This window comes from Macrotis lagotis, chromosome 8 (assembly GCF_037893015.1).
Source record: "Macrotis lagotis isolate mMagLag1 chromosome 8, bilby.v1.9.chrom.fasta, whole genome shotgun sequence".
Lineage (NCBI taxonomy): Eukaryota > Metazoa > Chordata > Mammalia > Peramelemorphia > Peramelidae > Macrotis > Macrotis lagotis.
In genome coordinates, this window is record NC_133665.1 from 176,613,808 (window position 1) to 176,637,439 (window position 23,632).

Here is a 23,632-nt window from a genome sequence, read left to right on the forward strand (position 1 = left end):
CATTGATTAGTCCCATATCTGAATTCTTTCCTTACTCCTCTCTGCCTCCCAGCTTCCCTGACTTTCTTCAAGTCCCAGCTAAAATCCCATCTTACAGGAAGCCTTTCCCAATCTCTCCTTCCCTTGGTTAATTAGCTCAATTTAGCCTACCTACAATTTGTATATGTAGTCTTCCTGTTTGTGAACTCTGTAGAAGGGTTTCCTTCCTTTCTGTCCCCTGGAGGAGAGAATGAGGCTGATAATTTTTCATAGCTCTGCCTCACTTAGATCCAATTCACTTGCAAGCCAAGCCATCACTCTCCTGACATCTTTGTCCTCTTTGAGAAAGACGGAAGAATAACAATAACAGATGATTGGCACATTTCTTTTTAATCATTTTTCTGTCACATCCATCTCATTGTGATCCCATTTGAAGTTTTCTTGGCAGTGATACTGGAGTAGTTTGCCATTTCCTTCTCCAGTTTATTTTACCGATGGGGAAACAGAGGCAAACAGGATGAAGTGACTTCAGATCCAGTATTCAGTCACATAGTAGGTTAAGAAATGTTTACCCTCTGTTTCCTAAAGAGATCTTTAAAAAAGGGTAAAACTCCCACATGTACAAAAATAGTCATAGAAACTCTTTTCATGGTGGTAAAGAATTGGAAATTAAGAGGATGCCCATGAATTGGGGATTGACTGGTGGTAAATTTGATAGAACACTATTGTTCTATAAGAAATCATAAAGGATGGGATTTCAGAAAAGCCTGGAAAGACTTGCATGAACTGATGCTGAGTGAAATGAGCAGAACCAGAAGAACATTATATACACTAACAGCAACACGGGGGGATGCTCAACATGATGGACTTGTTTTCTCCATCAGTATAATAATCAGGGATAATTATAGGAGATCTGTGATGGAGAATACCATCCATATCTAAAGAAGGAACAGTGGAGAGTAAATGAAAATCAAACTTATCATCAATTTTTAAAAGTTTTCTTATGTATTAGATCATTGTTAATCTCTAATATTCTCTTTCTTTCTTTCGGATCTGATTCTTCTCTCATTTAATTGCACATTTAATTTCAATCTATGTTTACCATGGATGTGAACGTTAAAGTCCATATCAGAGTGCCTTCTGTTGGGGGGAGTGGGAGAGAAAGGAGGGAGAGAGAGAGAGAAAAAAAAACTGTAAAATCAAAACCTTGCAAAAAGTAATTCCTAGAAACTACTATGTATGTAATTGGGAAAACAAAATATATACATAAAAAGAAATGCTTACCCTTGACTAGTGTGCTATCTCCAGCCATGAGGTTTCCCACAATAACCCTTTGATGTTAGTGCCATGATGTCTCTCTAATGACCCCTCCCCAGGAGGTTCCAGATGATCCCTTCCCCCCCCAAAAAAAACCCCTAATCTTTTGGGAAATACAGAAAATCTGCACAAGGAAGAAAAACAGTGACATTTGGAGCTCTAAGATGGAACTGTGACTAGTAGCAGAGAAGACTAAGACCAGCAGTGGAACTCTGGCAGCCCTACTATTGGTCATCTCTCCCCTCCAGGATGGGAAAGGTTGGAGTGCAACACTAAACTGATTTCCTAATGAGGAAAACAAATAATGCCAGTGTCAAGCTGCAATTAGTTTTGGTTAAAAGGCAAAAGATTCCCTCTGGGCAAGAAGCCTGTGACCTTCAATTCCTTAGAGAAGTGAAAGCTTGCAAAAGGAAGGAAGCCAGTCATTCCTGCTATCTGCACCCTATAAAAGCCTGTAGGCTGCCCCAGAGTTTGGCACTCCTTGGAGCACCAGCGACTTGACTTACCCAGTTGCACCTCGATCTTAGCAGGAGAAGGGTGCCAAGATGGCAAGGATCCTGGCTGGCACCCTGTTGCTACTGGTCTCCTTGGAGAGCATCCAGACCTTGAGAATCTGCTCCTTCAATGTAAGGTCCTTTGGGGAAGCCAAGAGAGAGAATTCCAAAGCTATGGACATTATTGTAAAGGTAAGGACCCTGAGCTCTCTGACTTAAATAACAATCTAACTGCACTGCAGAGAGGCCCTCTGCCCCAGGAGTCAAGCTTTCTTTAAGAAGGAATATGACAGAAAAGTTTTTCCAGTATAACTGCCCTAACCAACCAAACCTTCCCTTTCATGAAACTAGCTTCAGGAGTGGCAGTGTTCAGCAATGAGAAACATGCTGGAACTGGAGGCAGGGGCTGCCTAGAGTTTGAATCCAGCTGTCAATATTTATTTGCAATGTGACCCTAAGCAAATTGTTCAACCCTTCTGAACCTCAGTTTCTTTATTTGCAACAGAAATGGCTTGGCACAGTTGCCCTCTTAAAGTCCCTTCCAACATCCCATGACCCTGGATTCTGACTGTACTTCTGAAATTTAGTCACCTTGGGTCTGAGGCTCAGTTTCCTCATCTGAAAAATGGACTTAAAATGCTTATGGAACAGCTTCAGAGAGAGCAAACCTCAGAGTATGGATGTTTTGGGTTCATTTTTGTCCCTGATGCATACTAGTTACGTGAACCTAGGTCATTTAGCCTCTTGGTGTCCCTCTTTAGATATCAGAGAAGGGGCCAACTTGAATTGGTACAAAGAGTATCTTCATTAAGAATAACCTATACCAAGCAAGTCATAGATGAGGTCCTTTCTGGAAGATGAATATCTTGTTCTCTTTGGCCCTACAGGGCAGAATAAGGAGCAAAGATGGGTGGAAATATATATTCAGGCTTAATGACAGTGAAAACTTGTGCCATATTGGCTGCCCCAATATGGGGTGAGCTGTGGATTCTCTAGCACTGGGCATCTTCAAGCAAAGGCTAGATGGACCCTTGGGACATTTATAGATTGGGCTAGAGGACCAATGACATCCTTTCAAAATCTGAGCTTCTTCTATGAAAAACTCATTCCCAAACACTGGTACAAGTCAACTGAACTGATGAGTAACTATTTATCTTTACATTAATTCCTTAAGGGGGGCGGCTAGGTGGCACAGTGGATAGAGCACCGGCCCTGGAGTCAGGAGGACCTGAGTTCAAATCTGTCCTCAGAGACATACTAATTACCTAGCTGTGTGACCTTGGGCAAGTCACTTAACCCCACTGCCTTGTAAAAAAACAAAAACAAAAATAGTGATTTACATTAATTCTTACAATTAATTCTTACAATCCTAACCATTTTCCAGGCTCTTCCTCCAACTCCCTATGGAATTCCTTGCTGGCCCATCCTTTTTAAGTCACTTTTCCTCTTGTTTGGATGTAATTAAATTATATACTCTTCAGATTCTGATTTTTTTTTAATAAACCGGCAAATTCAGTTAAGCGATAACAGTCACTTAGAACATCTTTTTCAAGAGTAAGGACTGATTTAATCTTGGACTTTGGGACAGGATCTGAGCCTGTCGTTTCATCATTTGATATTTGTGGTGACCTAAGGTCATGTTATGGTCACATTAAGGGGAGGAGTGGGGAGACTTTATATCAGGAAAATATTTTCCTTTTGCAAACTACGAAGTCCCTGATAGTTAACTCCGAAGTGGTTAAGGGAGGCAGCTTAGGATAGGAGCAGCATTTATAGCCAGAAGGGACCTTAGATAAATTCATCAGTCTGACCTTCTCATTTCAGAGGAAATGCTTACTCAATAACTTGCCCAAGGTAATACAGGGAGTGAGGAGCATTAACTCACTTGTTCATTCATCATTCTAAAAAGTTGCTGCTGTCTGCGTTTGGGGGTTTTAATGGTGGTGGTGGTTTTTTTGGGGGGGTTACATTTAAACATTTTATGGGAATCCTTTTAATAGCACTGAATATATTTCTCCTCCTTCACCACTCAGCACATCATCCCTTGGTTTTTGCTTTTCATTCCATGTAATGGGGGAAAAAATGGATTGACACAAAGTTCAGCAAAACTAACCAATATTCAGATGAGAATGATGACACATAGCACATTCCATACCCATAAACCCTCACTTCTGCTGAGAAGGGAAAGAGGTGCATTTTCTCAACTCTTTCGGGATAATGAAATTGCACAACAGTCATTTCAGGTTTTTTCTTGTAACTCTTTCTCTTGCATTGTTGTAGTTCTGGGGTAGCTTTTGTTTAAGGAAATAGCATTTTTGTATCCCAAGGAGGACCCCTTGGGAAGTCCCTGCTCTGTAAGCAGACCTGTGGTACCACACTCTCCTGAGAGTGGTGATTCACTTGTTGCCCAATGGCTAGAAAGCAAACTACGCCTAATGTGTTTACTGATGACTCACGGTCTTTGTCACCTAAGCCTGTTTGTGAATGAGTTGGCTCTGGTAAAGCATGATGGAAAGAGAGATTAGATGGAGAGTCTGGAGATCTGGGGCTGCCCCCGGCCCTGATGTCCACTATCTATATAACCTTGGGAATGTTGAAAGACCGCAAGATTTAGGGGTCATAGGGTATGGGGTTAAATGACTTAGCATCTCTGGGTCTCAGGATCTTCACCTGTAAAACGAAAGGCTTGGACAAGATGATCTCTCCAGGAGCCCTCCGCCTCTGTCATCCCGTGATATGCTTTAAATCAAATCAAAATCTCTGAGACCTTGGGCCGAAGGGACGTCTTGTACCGTCCTACCTATTCTAAACAAGGAGATTTTGACAAATAACTTACGTGTTGGGCACAACAGATGAAATAGACCCTGCCCTCAGGGAGCTTGCTTTCTGTTGGGATGTTGGGGAAGGGGACGACTATAACATGATCATGGAAGAGTTGAATATGAGGGAAATTGAGAAGGAAGAAAACACTTATGGGGGAAGTGGGGATCAGAGAAGGTTTCAGGGCTTGAGGGGCCCCTGGAGCTGAGCCTTGAAGGAAGGCAATGGGGGGGAAGAGAAAAGAGGAAAGAGGTTGCTCAGCATGGGAGAGGAAACAACCTGTGGTACATCAAACTGTCTGGTTTAGCTGGTTTAGCTCGAATGTAAAGCACATGCAAGTGAGCAGCACGTGGGAGCCAGATCTTGGAGGGCCATTAATTCTTGGAGGGAAGGGGCTAGAGTTTGTCTTTTAGCCTATAGTCAATGGGAAGCCATGAAAGGTTTCATAGATGCCTGGAAATACTGTGCTATGAAGAGACTGGCAGGAAATTGGCCCTTAGTATAATTTAACCTGACTAGGACAGAAATACATCCCCAATACTTTCCTGCTGAGGTTCTAATCTTGGAGGCCATTAGAGTCCGGGAATGAGACTGAATCAAACCATCTTATCTCCCATGAGCATCTAAACTGCCCTCTTCACCCTTGTCTTTTGGAACCCATCATTCCTGATGAGGATAACCCATGTTTGCATAGTATTTTAAGATTTACATCTATTTTATCTCATTGAATCTTCACTACAACCCTGAAAGATGGGGGGAGTATTATCATCTCCATTTTGCAGTTGAGGAAACTGAAGCCAACAAAGGTAAAGTGACTTAACTGTCTGAGACAGTATTTGAAATAAGATCTCCTTGAGTTCTAGTTCAGTCTCTATCCCCAAGTCAGCTTCGAGGTTCAGATCTAAAGTTACCTTCTGGGGCGGCTAGGTGGTGCAGTGGATAGAGCACCTGAGTTCAAATCAGGCCTCAGACACTTCATAATGTCCTAGCTGTGTGGCCTTGGGCAAGTCACTTAACCCCATTGCCTTGCAAAAAAAAAACCCTACAAAAATAATTTAAACTAAAGTTACCTTCTACAGAAAGTCCTTCCTAATTCTTGCCATTAGTCAGTACTCTGCTCCCATCTTCCTAAGCCAGGAAAGGGATTAAGGATCAAGTAGGAAAGTGGGGAAGTATCCTGGAGAGTGAATTTAATTTGGGGCACATGAGGTCAAGATCATGGGTTGCGTCCATGGGAAGGATGTGAACCTCAGGCAGTTTCTTGGTGGATAAGACCCAAAGCATGAGTCAAAGACAACACATCTCAGCTCCCTGAAGTCACTGGCCACTAATACCCATGGGAGGGGTGAGATTTTTGTTGTTCCTGGCTTCAAATAGAGACTCTTTTTCCAGAGGCAAACTGGAGATAGCTTCAATGATAATCAGTGTGAAATGTTATTTGGTTATCAGGAATGCTTTTTGCACTGCTGTCAGGAGCAGGGAGACAATGCATCCAGGGAGATTGGATAGTATGTAAACTCGGAGATTAGAAGCTTGAGGGCAGAACCCAGGACCATGGACAAGGAAGTGAATGTCTTTGAACCTCTGTTCCTCTCCAAAAAGGAGAGTAAAACTTTAGTGTCTCCCTTCCCTCTTCCTAAGTTTTTAAAAGACTCTAATGGGCTTAGGGTAGTTTAAACCTAGTTCAGTTGTTTTTCAGTAGTGTTCAACTTTCGGTGACCCTATTTGGAGTTCTCTTGGCAAGGATGCTGGAATGCTTTGCCATTTCCTTCTCCAATTCATTTTACAGATGAGAAAACAGAGGCAAACAGGGTGAAGTGACAGTTTCTGAGGCCAGACTTGAACTCATGAAAATGAGTCTTCTTTACTCTACGCCCCATGATTTATTCATTATGTCACTTGGCTGCCCATAAAAAATTATAAGCTTGTGAAATATACATTAATACACATTTCTGGGACAAGTATACATTAATTTATGTATATAACATGTATTCATATGCAGTTTCACATGTGCTTATACTGTTTTACATAAATGTAGATATGGTAGAATATGTTTGCACATACTGAGCTTTGCAAATTTTAAAACAATATGTAAACGGTTACTTTATTATCAGAAATCCTGAAAGAGATGATATGAAATACCAACAAAGGGGATGTGTAGTGGAACACACTCATCTGTATTTATCTTGCACCGACTGGGAGATGAGTCTTGTCTTAAGGACAGAAATATGTGGCAGGAGAGGTGCCTAATTGAGTAGAAGTCTTCTTACTAGAACGTTCTTGAAATCCATGGGTCCTATCCTTGTCCTGGTCACAATGCAGTGTTTCAGTATTGTCAAGGTCACTCACATGTGGGGGTGTGCCCATTGCTTTATCCACTACCACTTTCTGGGCTCCCCAAGGTGAATAAGCAGTTCCCCAGGCTTGATTTCCCATTGTTGCCATTGACCTAGGCAAGAAATACTGAGTGTGATGTCCTGTTTGTCTTTTGTCCAGATCATCAATCGCTGTGATATCATGCTCCTGATGGAAATCAAGGACTCCCGCAACATCATTTGTCCCACCCTGATGAAAATGTTGAATGGGTAAGAAAAGCACAAGTCCTCACTCCCTTTTCTGCAAATATACAAGAGCAAAAGAGAACTGAAATAGGGAAGGGCAGAGACAGAAACCCTGCCCAGCTGAAATATCTGGCCACATCTGCTCACATTCCCCTTGGGTCACTTATGTCCCAAACAGAAACCTTTCTGCTCCAAGCAGGAGGAATATGCAATGGTTAAAATCACAAAATTGAAAACTAGGAAACAGATAAGAGACAGGAAAGAGAAAAACAAAGGAAGGAAATATATAAGAAGCCCATTCATTGGATGAAGAGGCAAGAGTTCAAGGTTTCCTCTTAACTGGGCAACTCACTAAATGGGTGGTTTTGGACAAATCACCTAAGTTCTCAAGGACTCGGTTTCCACATTTGTAAAATGAGATTAGAAGATTTCAGCAAGAATATTCATTCTATGATTCTGTCATTCTTGGGAGGAGGAAGGAAGAACTGAGAATGATAAATTTGAGTTCTTGGGCCAGTTCAGGTTCTGCCTTCCAGAGAACTGGCCATCGGCCTCAACTTTCACCCCCTTCCTCTCTCTCTCTCTCTCTCTCTCTGATGCCATAGATCAGTCCTCAGGGGCAGGAGGGAAGAGAAGCTGGGATGGAGATCTCTTCATGTGCACTGCCTCATAGGATCAGGCATTCAGAATGCAAACGATCCCTTAGACATCTAGTCCAACCTCTTATTTTACAGATGAGGAATTTGAGACCCAGAGAATGGAAGAGACCCAAGAATCCCCCAGACAGGACTAGAGATAGAGAGTTTGAGAGACACCTTAGAAACCTATTAGTCCATTCCCTTTTACTTTATTGATAAGGAAACTGAGAAGTGGGATGATTTGCCTGTAGGTAGTGAGTGGAAGGACAGATTTTTAATTCAAGTCCCCTGATTCCTAATTCAAAATTTTCCACTAAGTTTTAGATCCCTCCATTTCCCCCCCAGATTCCCTAATTGAGAAATGTTTCCCATTCTCAACTTGATTGAAGTCCAAAAATGTTTGACATATGTTCTCATAAAGTATATTACAATATCCTTTTTGAGGAAATTGAATTAATGAGTCATTTACATACCAGATCATAGAAATAGGGTTTGGATATCCTAATTATTCAAAATAAGTGGAGTCTTACATAAACAGGAAGTTGGAATTTAATCTATTATGACCTAACTTAGGCAAGTTCTGAATTTGGCTTTAAAAAAACATGGTGAAACCCTGGGTTCTATGTGGGCTGCAAAGGGGCCCAAAAGTCCTGCAAATGCATCTTCAAAATTCTTTGGAGGTGGAGAGCATCTTCCTTCATGTGTCTTTTGTAATTGATAATTTTATAATTGATAATATTTATGTTACTGAGAATAGCTTAGTCATTCACAGTAATTTTTTCAAACAATATTGCGGTTTAACTGTATACAGTGTTCTCTTGGGTCAAGTCTTTCCATGTTTTTCTAAAATCAACCAGCTCATCATTTCTTATAGCACAGTGGTATTCCATCACAATCATAAATCACACTTTGTTTAATCATTTCCCCAGTTGATGCTCATCCCCACAATTTCCATTTCTTTGCCACCACAAAGAGAGTCACTTTAAATATTTTAGAATATATGGATTTTTTTCCTTTTTCCCTGATCACTTTGGGAAACAGATCTAATAATTGCATGACTGAGTCAAAGGGTAAACTCAGTTTTATAACTCTTTGGACATAACTCCACATGTGTCACTATCTTTTTTAATACATATATATATATATATATATATATATATATGTGTGTGTGTGTATATATATGTATATAATTTCCCATCACTTAAATGTAAAAACAATTATTAACATTTATTTTCAAATTTTTTTGAGTTGCAAATGTTCTTTCTGCCTCCCACTTACCGTTGGTAGGAACTTGAGCAAGTTGCTTTTCTCTGCACCTCAGTTTCCTCATCTGTAAAATGAGCAATTTAATATACGTATTGCATTACTTTTATTTTTTCAGTTTTTTGCAAGGCAATGGGGTTAAGTGGCTTGCCCAAGGCCACACAGCTAGGTCATTATTAAGTATCTGAGGTCAAATTTGAACTCAGGTCCTCCTGACTCCAGGGCCAGTGCTCTATCCACTGGGCCACCTAGCTGCCCCTTGTATTACTTTTAAGAAGTAGATCGAGCACCAGGTCTAGAGTTAGCAATCAAAAAAGTCACTTAACCACAGTGCGCCTCAGTTTCCTTACATGGGAATAATAGGTACCTCTGGTATCTAACTGAAGGATCAGCACCCTATTGCTTAGTATACTTCTATAAGTTTTCATTAGTCCCCCCATTATAATATTAGCTTCTTTTAGGGATATTTCATTCTCAAGCACTAAGCAGAGTGCTTCACACTTTGTTGTTATCTAGTTATTTTTGGTCATTTCTAATTCTTTGGGACCTCATTTGAAGTTTTGTTGGCAAAGATACTAGAGTCTTTTGCCATTTCTTTCCTCAATTCATTTTATAGATAGAGAACTGAGGCAAACAGAGTTAAGTGACTTGTCCAGGGTCACACAACTGGTAAAGTATCTAAAGCTAAATCTGACCTCTGGTTTTCTTGACTTCAGGTCTGGCACTTTATCCACTGTGTCAATTGGTACGATGGTGCTTGATAAATGATTTTTGATTGAATGGTATTTCGAAAGGATCTCAGAAACCATCCAGTCCAGTTCCTTTGTTTCACAGAGGAGGAAACTGAGGTCCAGAGTAATTAAGTGATTATGCCATAGGTTATATAGACAATAAATATCAGAAACATGATTTGGACCTAAACCCCTGCAGTACAAAAATACTATCAGTATGGAAACAATGTAAAGACTGACAAATTGTTTTCTGGGGCGGGGGAAGTAAGATTGGGGGGAAAATTGTAAAACTCAAAATAAATAAAATCTTTAATTTAAAAAAATACTACCAGTATGTACTGCTCTTGGGATTGATTGTATGTCAAGATCATGTCATTAGACTCAAAAATGGGAAGCTTAAGGAAAGAACAAAAATGTATTGTGGATTGGCAGTTGAGAAAGGTAAGATAGAGAATAGACTAAGGACTCAAAATGGTGGGACAATGTTGACTTATGAAGCTCATGAAAAATGTTTGTCTCCTAGGAAATCCCGAAGAGGCAGAAGAGACTACAACTATGTAGTTAGTAGCCGGCTGGGAAGAAATGCCTACAAGGAACAATATGCTTTTCTCTATAGGTAAGCACATATCTCAGTGGGTCTGGGAAGTTAAGGATGTTCATACCCAGTGTTGTTCATCCATGCCCTTTGATGCCCTCTTTTCATCCTGTGATACTCCTGTCTGTATCCTTCTGTAAGTCTGTCTTTGGGACAGTCAACCCAATATGCTGAGGTATTTAGAGGATCATAAAGTCCATCAAGTTCAACCCCCTCCCTTGAGGGATGAGAAAACTGAGGCACAGGAGGTTGCATCATTGAGGGAATAAGTGGCAGAACTAAATGACTGACTCCAAATCCAAGGTTCTTTCCAAAGTTTTCATCTTTCTAGATCTGTCTCTTAAAATAATGTCTATCAAAGGATAAACCTTTTTTTTATATACTAGATTTTAGTTATAAACAATTCTTGCCATTGCCATAGCAATTCACAAACACTTTCTTTAAAGCTATGGATATATTCTTGTACAATTGGTGAAAGCTTTATCCCTCATGGAATCCCAGGATATCACAGGAGTCCTATGTAGGAATGATTTTTTTTTATTATAAAGTCCACCTCAGAGAGGCAGCATGACCTAGTGGATAAAAGATTGAACTCAGAAAGTCAAAATACTATGGTAGAGGGTAGGGGAAGTCCTATTCCTGATGCTATGGGTAAGTAAAAACACTGAATAAATCATTCAATCTCCTGATACCCCCAGAAAAATGTTTAAGACTTTTAAATGGCAGATAAGATGGTGACCTGCATTAATAAAGGGTGTTTTGTATAAAAGCAGTGAAATTACAAGTCCGTTTGATACCTCACAAAGCACCCCTCATTGCCTCTGCAAAATGAAGAATGTGGCAAAATAAATCATAGGTAGATATCATGGCTAACCCCTGGACGTCTTATGTATTCATTGGATTGTGTAATGGAAATGAGGTTTAATTATTTGTTGAGGTTGACCAAGCTCTTGGATCAGTCTGGGAGTTGTATAGGTAGTTCCATTGTGACCTTTGGCCTCTTGGCTACAATTCACCATTTCTGTGAATTCACTATGGTGTGTGAAAGGCTAGGCATGAAATGGAAAGAAGTCCAAAAGTCCCTGTCCTCAAGGAGCTTACCTTCTGCTGGAGGTATATGTAATATAATGTATGTGTGTGGTGGGGGTGGGTATAATAATATATAATTTATATAATATATAGTATATATAAAATATAGGCTATGCATTATTGTACAGATATTTTTGTACAAATGTATGCAATAGGGCGGCTAGGTGACGCAGTGGATAGAGCACCGGCCCTGGAGTCAGGAGGACCTGAGTTCAAATACAGTCTCAGACACTTAATAATTATCTAGCTGTGTGACCTTGGGCAAGCCACTTAACCCCACTGCCTTTAAAAAAAAACTTATAAAACAAAAAACAAATGTATGTAATATTGTACAGATAAATTCAAACTGGAGAGAGTATAGGGATAAAGAACGTCCTTGTCACTTGAGCTGAACTTGGAGGGAAGCTGGGGATTCTTTTGTTCTGCCAAGGATTTGGCTGACAAAGCACTGAACATTCTCCTAGGGTATTTGGTTTTCTCAGCTAAGATGAGAACAGACAAATCATTCATATTTGTTGGTGTTCTTAGAAACCAGAGAAAATTAAAGTCTGTCTGATGATTTCTCAGATTTAATAGTGATTGATAGTTCATTACTAACCATGAATCTGGTATTTGGATGATCAAATCTTCATTCAGTAGAAGATTGAGCCCAAATTAAAAAGCTATAGGGCCTTTTCTTCAAAGAGGACAATAATCCAAAGACCTTCCTGCCTTCAAAGTGATTTTTTTAAAAAAATGGAAGTGGCTCAAAACAGACTCCTGTTTCCTTTGTACTTTATTTAGAGAAAGTGCAGTATCTGTGAAGAAAAGCTATCACTATCACGACACCCAGAAAGGAGATGAGGACGTCTTTTCCCGAGAGCCCTTTGTGGTCTGGTTCTACTCCCCTCAAACTGGTGAGTCCCAACTAAGAGCACCGATTTTGCTAGGCCAGAGGGTTAGAGCCAGGAGGGTCTTTAGAGGTTGGAGTTCAACCTCTCCATTTTACAGATGAGGAAACTGAGGTGCAGAGAAAAACGACTTGCTCAAGTTCCTACCAATGGTAAGTGGGAGAGCCGGGTTTTGAAGGCAGGTCTTTTCACTGCAATATATATCTTCATTTATACTCTGAAGGACTGTCATCTGAGCCAATGGATTACCTTCTTGGCTTTTCTGATATCCAAAATCCTCTGAAGTAGAGAATCCTTTAATAATTCAATAATTAATTTCTTTAATTTTATGAATGTCAAGGATGAGGGCAGCATGGTGATTTTAGGCCTGGAGTCAGAAACATCCACTTGCATATTTAGAAGTTACACAATTTTCCTCCAGCCTCTCTTCTCCCCCCCTCCCCTTAGCGGCCAGAAGTCTAGGGAATGTTGCAGATGTATATTTGTGTTTAACATGTTTACATCTTAGTCATTTTGTTTATGAGGAATTAGGACTAAGGGAAAAGAAAGAAAACCCTGGGAGAGGAAGCTAAAACATGAGAGAAATTTTTAAAAAGTGAACATAGAGTTCATTCAGATTCTGTGGGTTCCCCCCCATCTGGATGTGGATGGCGTTTTATCAACAAATGTTAAATGTACAATTCACCCTGTTTGCCTCAATTTCCTCATCTGTAAAAAAGAGCTGGAGAAGAAAATGACAAATCACTCCAGTATCTTTGCCAAGAAAACCACAAATGGGATCATGAGGAGCTAGATAGATATTACTGAAATGACTAAACAACAACAAAGGAGGATGTGGTTTCTACTAGCTTCAGTTCTCAGAATTGGATGGTCTTTTCCAAGAGTTGATTGGCTATGACTCCCCTAACTTGGAATGCATCCTTTGGACATAATTAAAAGTTCGGGGTCATTGGAGTTGTTCAGATTGATAGAAATGATTGATTGCACCACCTCAGTCTATTACAGCATCTCTAGCATAACTTGTCCTTTCTCCAAAAGAATTCATCTATGATCAGCACCAAGGGAACTTGCAGTTGACCTCTTCCCTCTTTCCATTTGACTACATACAACACATACAATCTCAGGGAAAAGAAGCAGGGGATTTTATAGCCCATGAGTCCAATCAGCTCTGGATCAACCCAGGCTGGGGTTCAAGATGGGGTTGGAGTGAGTCTCATCTAGTGCCTTGCAATACCAGTTACTTCATAAATAGTGCATTGTATCCAAAAGGCTACCTACACAACTCCCAGAAAGAACCAAAAGCTTAGTCAACCTCAACAAATAATTAAATTGTTGTATCCATTATATAAACCAACAAATTGCATAAGATGTCCAGGCTTTAGCTGTAATGTCTACCTATGATTTACTTTGTCACATTCTTCATTTTGCGGAAGGATGCCATTTTTGTTCACTCGGTTTATTGACATACTTTGTTTTGACAATATATACATTATTATTAATTCCACTTTGTGAGAGGTCTCCCATAACAAAACAAAACAGTAAAGTAAAACTCATAATGGTTGGCTGGTTCTTGTCCCTTGTTATCAAAGACCAAAATGACATCATATACAGTGAAATGTGCAACATTTCAGTTCTTTCAGACCTCTCAACCTTTTATTTAAAAAAAAAATCAACAATTCTATTTTCTCTCTCATGGGGGGGAATAAAAGATGTGTATTGTCAATTGGCCCCCCAATGGGTGTACACAAAGATATATTTGTTGAATTCTGCACTCTCAATCTATTTTTATGATTCAGTTGGTTTATCTGGTTCTTTGTGATCCCATTTGGATTTTTGGGGGGGGACCAAGCTACTAGAGTGGTTTTCCATTTCCTCCTTAGCTCTCTATAATATAGAGTATGTTGGTCATCCGTCTTCAGGAATCATGTATGTATTGCTATGTTGTATTGATCATAGGTCTTATCACTTTCAAAGATATTTGTTTTTAGAGTTGTTGTCATTGTATAAATGGTTTAGTAGCAATTTAAGTCACACGCTTCCTTTTGCCCATACCCAATTAAAGATCTGAGCATTTCTGCTCATTCTGCTCATCCTGAGCACATCATTTATTTGCTTTTTAGCTCAGTTTCTTCATCTCCCAGAGTTGTGAAGTTAAAATACATGTAAACTTAAAAATGTTATGTAAATATGCACTAGTGTGTCTTCATGCTCTGGATCCAGACATGCTGACAAATGTAGTCCTTTCCTACTTCAGCCATAACTGTTAGACTTAAACCTAAATTGATTGTTCTCATGAAAGGAAATATTAACGTTCCTTTAATGTAATGATTTAGCTTGCCTAATTTATTTTCCCAAAGATAGTCTTCATTTAATTTGCTTCCTTATTGAAAAAAGGTCTTCCTTTCTCAATTCAATTCCATTCAGCAAATATGTCTTAAATGCCTACTCTATGTAAAACAAGAAACCAAAGCATGGAGACATAAAGGCTGGGCCTGGGAGTCCAGAAGACCTGAATTCAAATATTACACCAATGCATATTGGCTGTATGATTTATAGTCAAGTCATTTAATCTCTTAGCACTCAGATCAGCTCTATAAGGGTCTAAGTTACACATATGTTGTTCATCTGTCCCAGTGGAGGGAGTTTCCACTTTGGAAGTTTCCTTTGCTGATATCTTGGGAGGGGTTGTTATTTTTTGCAAGGCAATGGGGTTAATGACTTGCCCAAGGTCACACAGCTAGGTAATTATTGTCTGAGGTCAGATTTGAGCTCAAGTCCTCATAACTCCAGGGCCACTGTTCTATCCACTATACTACCTAACTGCCTCCCTTTGCCGATTATCTTGACCCAAATCAACAGAATGAATGTTGATGTTACAGTTACCTGAAGTTAATTGATTTTGTCTAATGTGGACTTTGTGGTAGGGCATAATACTTCTTTAAAATTGGGAAAACAATCATGACAATAATATTAACATATAGTGCTTTAAGGTTAACAAAGAGAAAAGGGGGGAAATGAGGAAGGGATTGGACTTTCTATTGAAAGTGTGTTGTGAGGGGCGGCTAGGTGGTGTAGTGGATAAAGCACTGGCCCTGGAGTCAGGAGCACCTGGGTTCAAATCTGATCTCAGACACTTAATAATTACCTAGCTGTGTGGCCTTGGGCAAGCCACTTAACCCCGTTTGCCTTGCAAAAACCTAAAAAAAAAAAAAAAAGTGTGTTGTGCATGAGTAGACCTTTAAGATATATATATATATATATATATATATATATATATATATATATATATATATAAATATAAAAGAAGTATAAATTCTGGATACCAACTGTTACAGAAGAAAAGACAAAAAGTCAGAAATAATTTCATTGCACCCTCAACCTTTCAATCCCAGATCTCTCCCTTGGTGTCACCAGTTGGTCCCTGATGAGTAATTTGTCTCAGGTGTAAGAGTATCTCATGAAGTCACTGAATTTAGGATTAAAGATTCAAATCTTAAGTATGTTTTCCCCTATAAAGTGGATTCTTCCCTCAAATCCCTCGCTTCATGATTCCTTTTACTCCTCACCCATAAGCATATTCTAAATCTCACCACATTTCTCTTTTTACCTTATCTGACTTTTTTCCTCATGTTCTAATAAATAAAATCCAGATTCTTCAGTCAGATTCAAGATTGGCCATATCTGTCTCCAGAATTGCTGGATAGTAGAATGGTAGAACTGGAAAGGACCTGGGGAGTCATGCAGCCCTATCCCCCCATGTAAAACCCACAGAGTAAAGTGATTTGCCTAAGATCACACAGGAAATTCCTAGCAGAACTAGGAATTAAACACAAATTTTACATCTCTAGGTGTCCTGCCCTTCCCACCACAACATTCCTCTTCCTCCTCCTCAAGAATTATTATTCTCATTTTAGAAGTAAGGTCAATTGGGGCGGCTAGGTGGTGCAGTGGATAAAGCACCAGCCCTGGAGTCAGTACCTGGGTTCAAATCCGGTCTCAGACACTTAATAATGACCTAGCTGTGTGGCTTTGGGCAAGCCACTTAACCCCATTTGCCTTGGAAAAAACCTAAAAAAAAATATAAAGGAGAAGTAAGGTCAATTACTGGCTATGTGACCCTGGGCAAGTTATTTAATCTTTTCGAGCATCACCTCTGCCATCTATGAAACGGGCACAATATTAACTATAGTGCCTGTCTCACAGCTTTGCTATGGTGAGAATCAAATGGAATGACAGAACTAAAACATTTTTCTACCTAAATGAACCATAGAAATGTCAGCTATCATTCCTTTGAAGTTGGGCTGCTTGGGGGAAAACCATAATATTCTGGTCTCTAAGATTATAATCTTCTTTTTATTCTGCTTCCATGACTTTGACAGGGAGAATTTGACTATGTCCCTGTTCTCTCCCTTTCCCAAGCCATCACAGATTTTGTGATCATCCCTCTACATACAACACCAGAAACATCTGTTCGGGAAATCAATGAGCTCTTTGATGTCTACATGGATGTAAAACGTCGATGGAAGCCTGAGGTCATTACCCTCTCTGTCATGGGCTTTAAAGGTTGAATGAGAGGTTGTATTTTATGAAGAGGCAACCCAAGAAGCCACTGTGACTTCTTGGGACAGGAAGTGACATGGTCAGACCTGGGCTTATAGAACATCAATATGGCAGCTACTTGTATGATGGATAGTATAAAGACATGAAAGCCTGACCTAAGGTGGAAGCTGTATGAGTGGAGAGAAGGAAATAGATGCAAGAGATATGGGGTATCAGCCACAAAATTTGATGATTGATTTGATATATTGGAGCAGAGAGTGTGAAAAAGGATGACTCTGAAGTTGCTAACCTGAGGGACTGGAGGGATAGGGTTACTCTTAAAGATAGAGGGAAGTTAGGAAGACAGGTGGGTTCAGGGGGAAAGAGAATCAATTCATTTTCTGTTCTGTGGAATGACAGAATCATGTGAGACAATGTCTGAGGCTCCTTCCCCTTCTAGGGGATGTGTGAGATGATGGATGAGGCTCCTTCCCTTTTTGTGACCTCTGGATCCTTTTTTGTTAGGAGATGAGAAAGTTTTAGGAGGATGTGGAAATCAGTAGAATTAATGCTGAGTTGGGCAGAAAAGAAAGAAAAGAGATGAGAACGTGGGGGTGACCAGGAAGAGGAGGAAAGGGAAACATTGACATAGGTGGAGTCCAGGTGAAAGACTTTATCTTCAGTTGCTTTCCCCAACAATGAATATATGTATATGTGCAATATATGGGGAAAGATTATCTGGGAAGGTGGTTGCTATTCTGAGGATCAAACAAAATAATCATTACAAAGTGCTTAGTACAATGCCTAATATAAGGTTCAAAGCTCAACCCTCTAGGTCAAGCAACCACTCCAAGAGAATCTCTATCGTCCCTTTGGGTATTCCAAAATTCTGGTTCTTTGGAGGCTGAGGTGCTCCATGACTATCAGCCACAAAACACCACCAAAATAATAGTTGTGTGAAACAGATGGCCTCTGGTTTCAAGGAGTAGCTTGGGATAATTGAAAGGGCTAACAGTCTAGCACATTCTCTCCTGTCTAGTCCCTACTAAATTCTTGAGTCAATTTTGGACAAAAGATCACAGGCTAGAGCTGGATGTACCCAACACATCCAACCCCTCATTTTACATTTGGGGAAACTGAGGCCCAAAGGACTTACCAGGGTAGCACAGTGTGTCTGACATGTAATTTGAAGTCTTCTGACTCCAAACCCAGTACCCTCTTCTCTGCATCAGAGTGCCTCATCAAAACTAGGACTTGTGGAGCCTTTGCATTCTAAATATAGGATCCTCTTTTTGTTGATTTATATTTTTTTAAAGGAAGGGAAAGGAAAAAGTCCATGTCTATTGAGAATGGGGCATCCCAAAGCTTCAGTTTTACTGCTGTGGATTATAAGTTCAAACATTTGTAAAGTTTTTATACTTCTTGACTCAATAAGCCTCTGTCTTTTAGAACTTTGTCTTCATGGGAGACTTCAATGCTGGCTGTAGTTATGTCCCAAAGAAGTCCTGGAAGCAAATCCGACTTCGGATGGATCCCAAATTTGTCTGGTTGATTAGTGATAATATGGACACAACAGTTAAAGGAAGTACCAACTGTGCCTATGATAGGTAAGAGGCTCCCTTTCCCCCCTCACCCCAGTCTAAAACCCTCATAATTCTACAGCTCCCCCAAAGAAGACATCCCCAGTGGTCAACTCATTTCTGTGAGGAAATCAGAAGGGACATGGTTTAGTGTTAGTAAAAGGATCCAGATGAAAAAAGGATCAGAGGAACCTGAGTCATCCCAGGTGACAGCTAACTCAACAATCTTCCTTTTGTGAGATTCCATTTTGCCCTATTTAGTCCTGAGAATAGGTCTTCCGTTATTATAGGTCGCTTGAATAGATGTCCTCTTAGAGAGACTCTTGCTTAGAAATGTGACCTATTCCCATGACTTCAGTTATCACTTCTGTTCAGCCAGCATCTACATCTATATGATAGCAGGGTCAGCGAGAGGTTGGGTGGGATCATGGGATGAACACGGGGTTGGGGTCAGAGAACCTGGAAAAGAATCCCAGGTCTTCTTTGTGACTGCGGACATTAAAAAATGAGATGGGATGAAAAGTATACCTAGAGTGGGTAGTTCCTTCTGTTTTTCAGGAGGGGCAAGGGGAGCATGAAGATTCAGGGATGAGATGGAAGAGAAAAGTAAGGTCTCAGAGACTTCTGTGCCCTTGGATAAGCATACAAGCCGTAATGAACAATTTATTATTATGACTTATGTGATACCACAGATGGTTTTACATCTGGAACATTGGCCATATCTAAAGTGCTCCCTTTGTTCCTCAAACTACCCACTCTGGGGATACCTCTCACCATATCTCATTTCTTAATGGCAACACAAAGACTTGGTGTTGTTCTAAAGAATGGTACATTAAGTGAGAACATTGAAATAAAATGACAGTCAGGAATATTTATCTTGATAACAAACATACAGATCCCATATAAATTAAACTATCAAATCCTTGAACTATCAACTAAAATTCTTTTCTCCATAATAATGCTACAAACTTCCCCCTAAAAGACTTATGGAACAAAGAATCTTACATAACAATCCTAAACATATAAGGCCAATCATTGGTCAGAGAATGAAAAGTGTAAGCAGAACTTGTCCAAGACCTCCTCGGACCCATTAGTCAGTCTTCCTAACTCTTTAGCAGAGAGAGGGAAAGGGGGAGAAAGAGTGAAAAAAAGAGAAAAAGAGACAGACGCAAAGCCAGGTCTTCTGAACTTAATTCAGTTGGAGCAGAACCAGGACAGGATGCAAGACTGGACCATTCCATCACTCATGACCACCCAGAAGAGGGGAAAACCCTAAACACAGCCCAGAAGCTACTGTTTTCTTAGCTAGAAAAGGAAGAAAAGTCTATCTTAGCGCCTCGCAGAAGAAGAGAGCGGAAAGGCAGGTTCCCAATGACTTGACCAAAGCTTACTACTTCCTGTCCTGTCGGATTCCCTGCTCCTGATCACACAACTCCTGGCTTGGTCCACGGGTTCCTTGTTATCCTGCAGGCATATAACTCAAGGGGAAGGCTATACCTGGCCTCCATTTTAAGCTCTTCCAACCCAAAGGGCACAGGATTATAGATGGAGAGTCAGGAGGGACTATGGAGAGCATATGGTTCAACCCTCTCATTTTACAGAATACAAGACTTTATCCCAGAGAGATTCCTTGACATTCCCAAAAGTCCCACAACAGAAGCAGGATTGAATCTAACTCTTCTAACATCAAAGTCAATGTTCTTTTTGCTACCTCTCTAAATAAGTTTGGGGACCTTTTAAATGAAGAGGGCCCTATTCCTATTTATGAGCAGAAAACCATCATTTTTCAATCTATCAGGAATTTAGGAAAAGGTCCTTTCCCATACCTGAACAGAAAGCTATCCCCTCCAGCCAAGTCACTGGGGACCACCTGTCCTGGCAGATGGAAAAATACTTCTAATAGTTATAACTCATCATTTGTTAAGGGCAACTAAGTAATGAAGTGGAGCCTGGAGTCAGGAAGACTCATCTTCCTGAGTTCAAATATGGCCTCAGACACTTTCTAGCTGTGCAATCCTTGGATAAGTCATTTAATCCTGTTTACCTCAGTTTCCTCCTCTGTAAAATGAGCCAGAGAAGAAATGGCAAACCATTCCACTATCTTTGCCAAGAAAACCTCAAATGGGACCATGGAGAGTCAGACATGACTGAAACATGACTGAACACATCAGTAATTAATTATGTCATAGCCAATTTGGGGTAGGATCATAAAAGACAGTAAAACAGTATTTCGAGTTGTTCTTTTGATTAGGAAGTCTGAATGCCTTCCCATCTGCAGTCCAGTTCACAGAAATGCAAAATCTCAAAGCATCAAAATTCCCTAGGCCTTACAATCCCAGGTGGCCACCATCTACTAAGTTTGTAGCTTTGCACATTTGCAAACAGGTCATTCTCATTTCTCTTGTTTTGAGGTTTGGACCTTGTTTCTATGTTATGAATCTCCTTGGTTCCCCTCAAGACTTTCAGGGTTGGGAATTTCCTTTGCAGAAGTAGACACTGTGGGAAATTAGTTTCTGACATTGGGGAAAAAAGAAGTCTCCCATTAGCTCCTCAACTCTCATGAGAGGAAATGCCCCTAGCACTGGAGTCAGCAATTTCAAGACCAAAAATCATGGAGGATGACTTCCCCCTTGCCCAAGGTTCCTCCCATTGTAGCCAGCTGTATTTCCATCCAAACCCACTGGAAAATAACCCTATAAATATCAAATCTAAGTCCCAATCAAGAGACCAAACAGGGTTTCACTAACTGAATGATTCTTTGTTCCCTTGCCATAGGATCGTGATCCAAGGTCAGCAGATAAACAGTTCCATTATTCCAAATTCTGCCAACATCTTTGATTTCCAGAAAGCCTACAAGATAACTGAAGAGGAGGTAAATCTGCCCCTTGCTTTGCTCTAGGGCTATCCTTAGGGATGTTGAGTTTGTTCCCATGCAGCCTTCCCTTCTGAAGGTAATGGGGAAAAAGATCTTTTTGAAGTTAGAAGATTGGATTTCAATCCTGGATCTGTTGTATAGAATTTCTGTCACCTAGAGCAAGTGACCCCCTGGCTGGGCAGAATCTCCTCATCTGTAAAACAAGGGGAGCTGTAAAACAGATTAGAGCAAATGATCCTCAAATCTGTGATTGATGATCCTCCTATAGAAACGGGAAGGACAGCCATGCCTTGGCCCTTAGTATACTGCAAGGCCAGTGTTGGCAATAAACATTGACCCCAAGATGGATCAAGGGTCTGTTCTAGTACCTCTGTAAATTGGGGCATTTCTAAAATACTGAATTTTTTTGGATTCAAGTAGCAAGTCAGGAAAATTCCTCTTCCTGAGTTCAAATCCAGCCTCAGAAATTTATTAACATCATTTGTCCCTGTTGGTCTCAGTTTCTTCATCTGTAAAATTAGCTGGAGAAGGAAATAGCAAGTCATTCCAGTATCTCCATCAAGAAATAGGGTCGGGGCAGCTAGGTGGTGCAGTGGCTAGAGCACCGGCCCTGGATTCAGGAGTACCTGAGTTCAAATCTGGCCTCAGACACTTAATGATTGCCTAGCTGTGTGGCCTTGGGCAAGTCACTTAACTTCATTTGCCCTGCAAAAACCTAAAAAAAAAAAAAGAAATAGAGTCATGGGGGTTGCTAGGTGGTAATAAGTACCTAGCTGTGTGGTCTTGGGCAAGCCACTTAACCCCATCTGCCTTGCAAGAACCTTAAAACAAGAAATAGGGTCATGAAGAGTCAGACAGAACTGAAATGACTGAACAACAACTACTAATAGCAGGTCACTTGCCCTCACTGGACCTCGGGTCCTTCGTCGCTACAAGAGAAGTTGAGTCAATGATTGATCATAGGCTGTTTTTCTTTTCCCAGGCTCTGGAGATCAGCGATCACTTCCCTGTGGAGTTCACATTGCGGTCTGGGGGAAGCCCCACTAACCTTGTCAGATCTGTTGCCCCAAAAAAGAGAGGGAGAAAAAAGTCACAGCGTTCCTAGAAGCACGAGCTGATTCTTAATAATTTCCTCTTTTTATTTTCTTCTTTTAATAACAATAAACAACTCTGGGGGCCATCAACCATCAAAAGCAGTTTGACCATGTTTCATCAAGGAAAATGGTGCTGGATTCCAAGCCAAAAGTCCCAACTCTGAGATTCTGTGTCATCTTGGACAAGTCAATGACCTCCCTGTCCTCAGCTTCCTCCTCTGTAAAATGAGAGAGTTGGGCTAAGACAGCATCTGAGATCCCTTCTAGTTCTAGAACTATGAATCTATTAATAGTGTAAAAGTAATTAATTATATCCTCAGACTAGCCCACTACTTGGTATATGTGTATATATATATATATATATATATATATATATATATATATATATATATATATATATCCCCAAAAGGATGAAAGACAAAAAACAAAGGTTGCTTATATACCAAAACGCAAGTCATTTTTTTATAGCAACAAATCAGTAGAAACAAATTGAGTGACCGTCAGTTGACCATCAAATGGCTGAACAAACTGCGGTCAAGTCAATGTAAGGGGATATTATTCCAGAAAATGACAGATCTGATCAATTTGGAGAAACTTGGAAAGATCTGTCTGAACTGATGCAGAGTGAAGAAGAAAAACCAGTCAATGACAATAGTGTAAAAGAAAAGCTCTCCAAAAGGATGACACGTTTTTTGAGTAACTGAAAAACCAATAACGATCCTGGAGATAAGATAACAAAACATATTTACTTTTCTTATATGAAGTGAGGGTATTTAATGTTTCCCACATTAGCAGAGGAGGTCACTCCATCAATTGTTTTGCTTACCTGATTTTCTTTGTTCATTCAATTCAATTTAATAAGCATTTCTATGTCAGATCTCTGCTCTCAAGGAGCTTTGGCTCATTTGGCTCATATTCTTTGCCGCAAGGGAGGGTTTGATTAGGGTTGGGTTTGGGGAGGATAGTCACAGGAGGACCAAGGGGAAAAAAGGTATATCTAACAATGATTGTTATTTAGAAGCTAAAAGTATTAAATAAAAGATGTTACATTTTTAAAATAAAACATTTCTTAAAGGGATAATGCATTTAAACTCTTAGGAAACACCAGGGATGAATGAATGAATGAGTGGATGGATAATGAATGAATGCTAAGTGTTAAGTAATTAC

General features: G+C 40.1%; 1 protein-coding gene across 1 annotated transcript; it reads left to right on the forward strand.

The window, feature by feature from the left end:
- Positions 1–1,507: 1,507 nt before the first annotated feature.
- On the forward strand, positions 1,508–22,832 carry DNASE1L3 (deoxyribonuclease 1L3). Its single transcript, XM_074196089.1, has 8 exons — positions 1,508–1,982; positions 7,107–7,195; positions 10,327–10,419; positions 12,271–12,383; positions 16,797–16,909; positions 18,366–18,523; positions 21,272–21,368; positions 22,354–22,832. The coding sequence occupies exons 1-8, from the start codon at positions 1,842–1,844 to the stop codon at positions 22,474–22,476; spliced, it is 927 nt and encodes a 308-aa protein (XP_074052190.1). The 5' UTR covers positions 1,508–1,841; the 3' UTR covers positions 22,477–22,832.
- Positions 22,833–23,632: the final 800 nt, after the last annotated feature.

What these genes read in the sequence shown, in the direction of transcription:
- DNASE1L3 (XM_074196089.1), top strand. Translation starts at nt 1,842, where the DNA reads ATGGCAAGGATCCTGGCTGGCACCCTGTTGCTACTGGTCTCCTTGGAG. An exon ending in CAATATGCTTTTCTCTATAG is followed by an intron (nt 10,420 to 12,270) that starts GTAAGCACATAT and finishes TACTTTATTTAG; the next exon opens with AGAAAGTGCAGTATCTGTGA. An exon ending in ACAAGATAACTGAAGAGGAG is followed by an intron (nt 21,369 to 22,353) that starts GTAAATCTGCCC and finishes TTCTTTTCCCAG; the next exon opens with GCTCTGGAGATCAGCGATCA.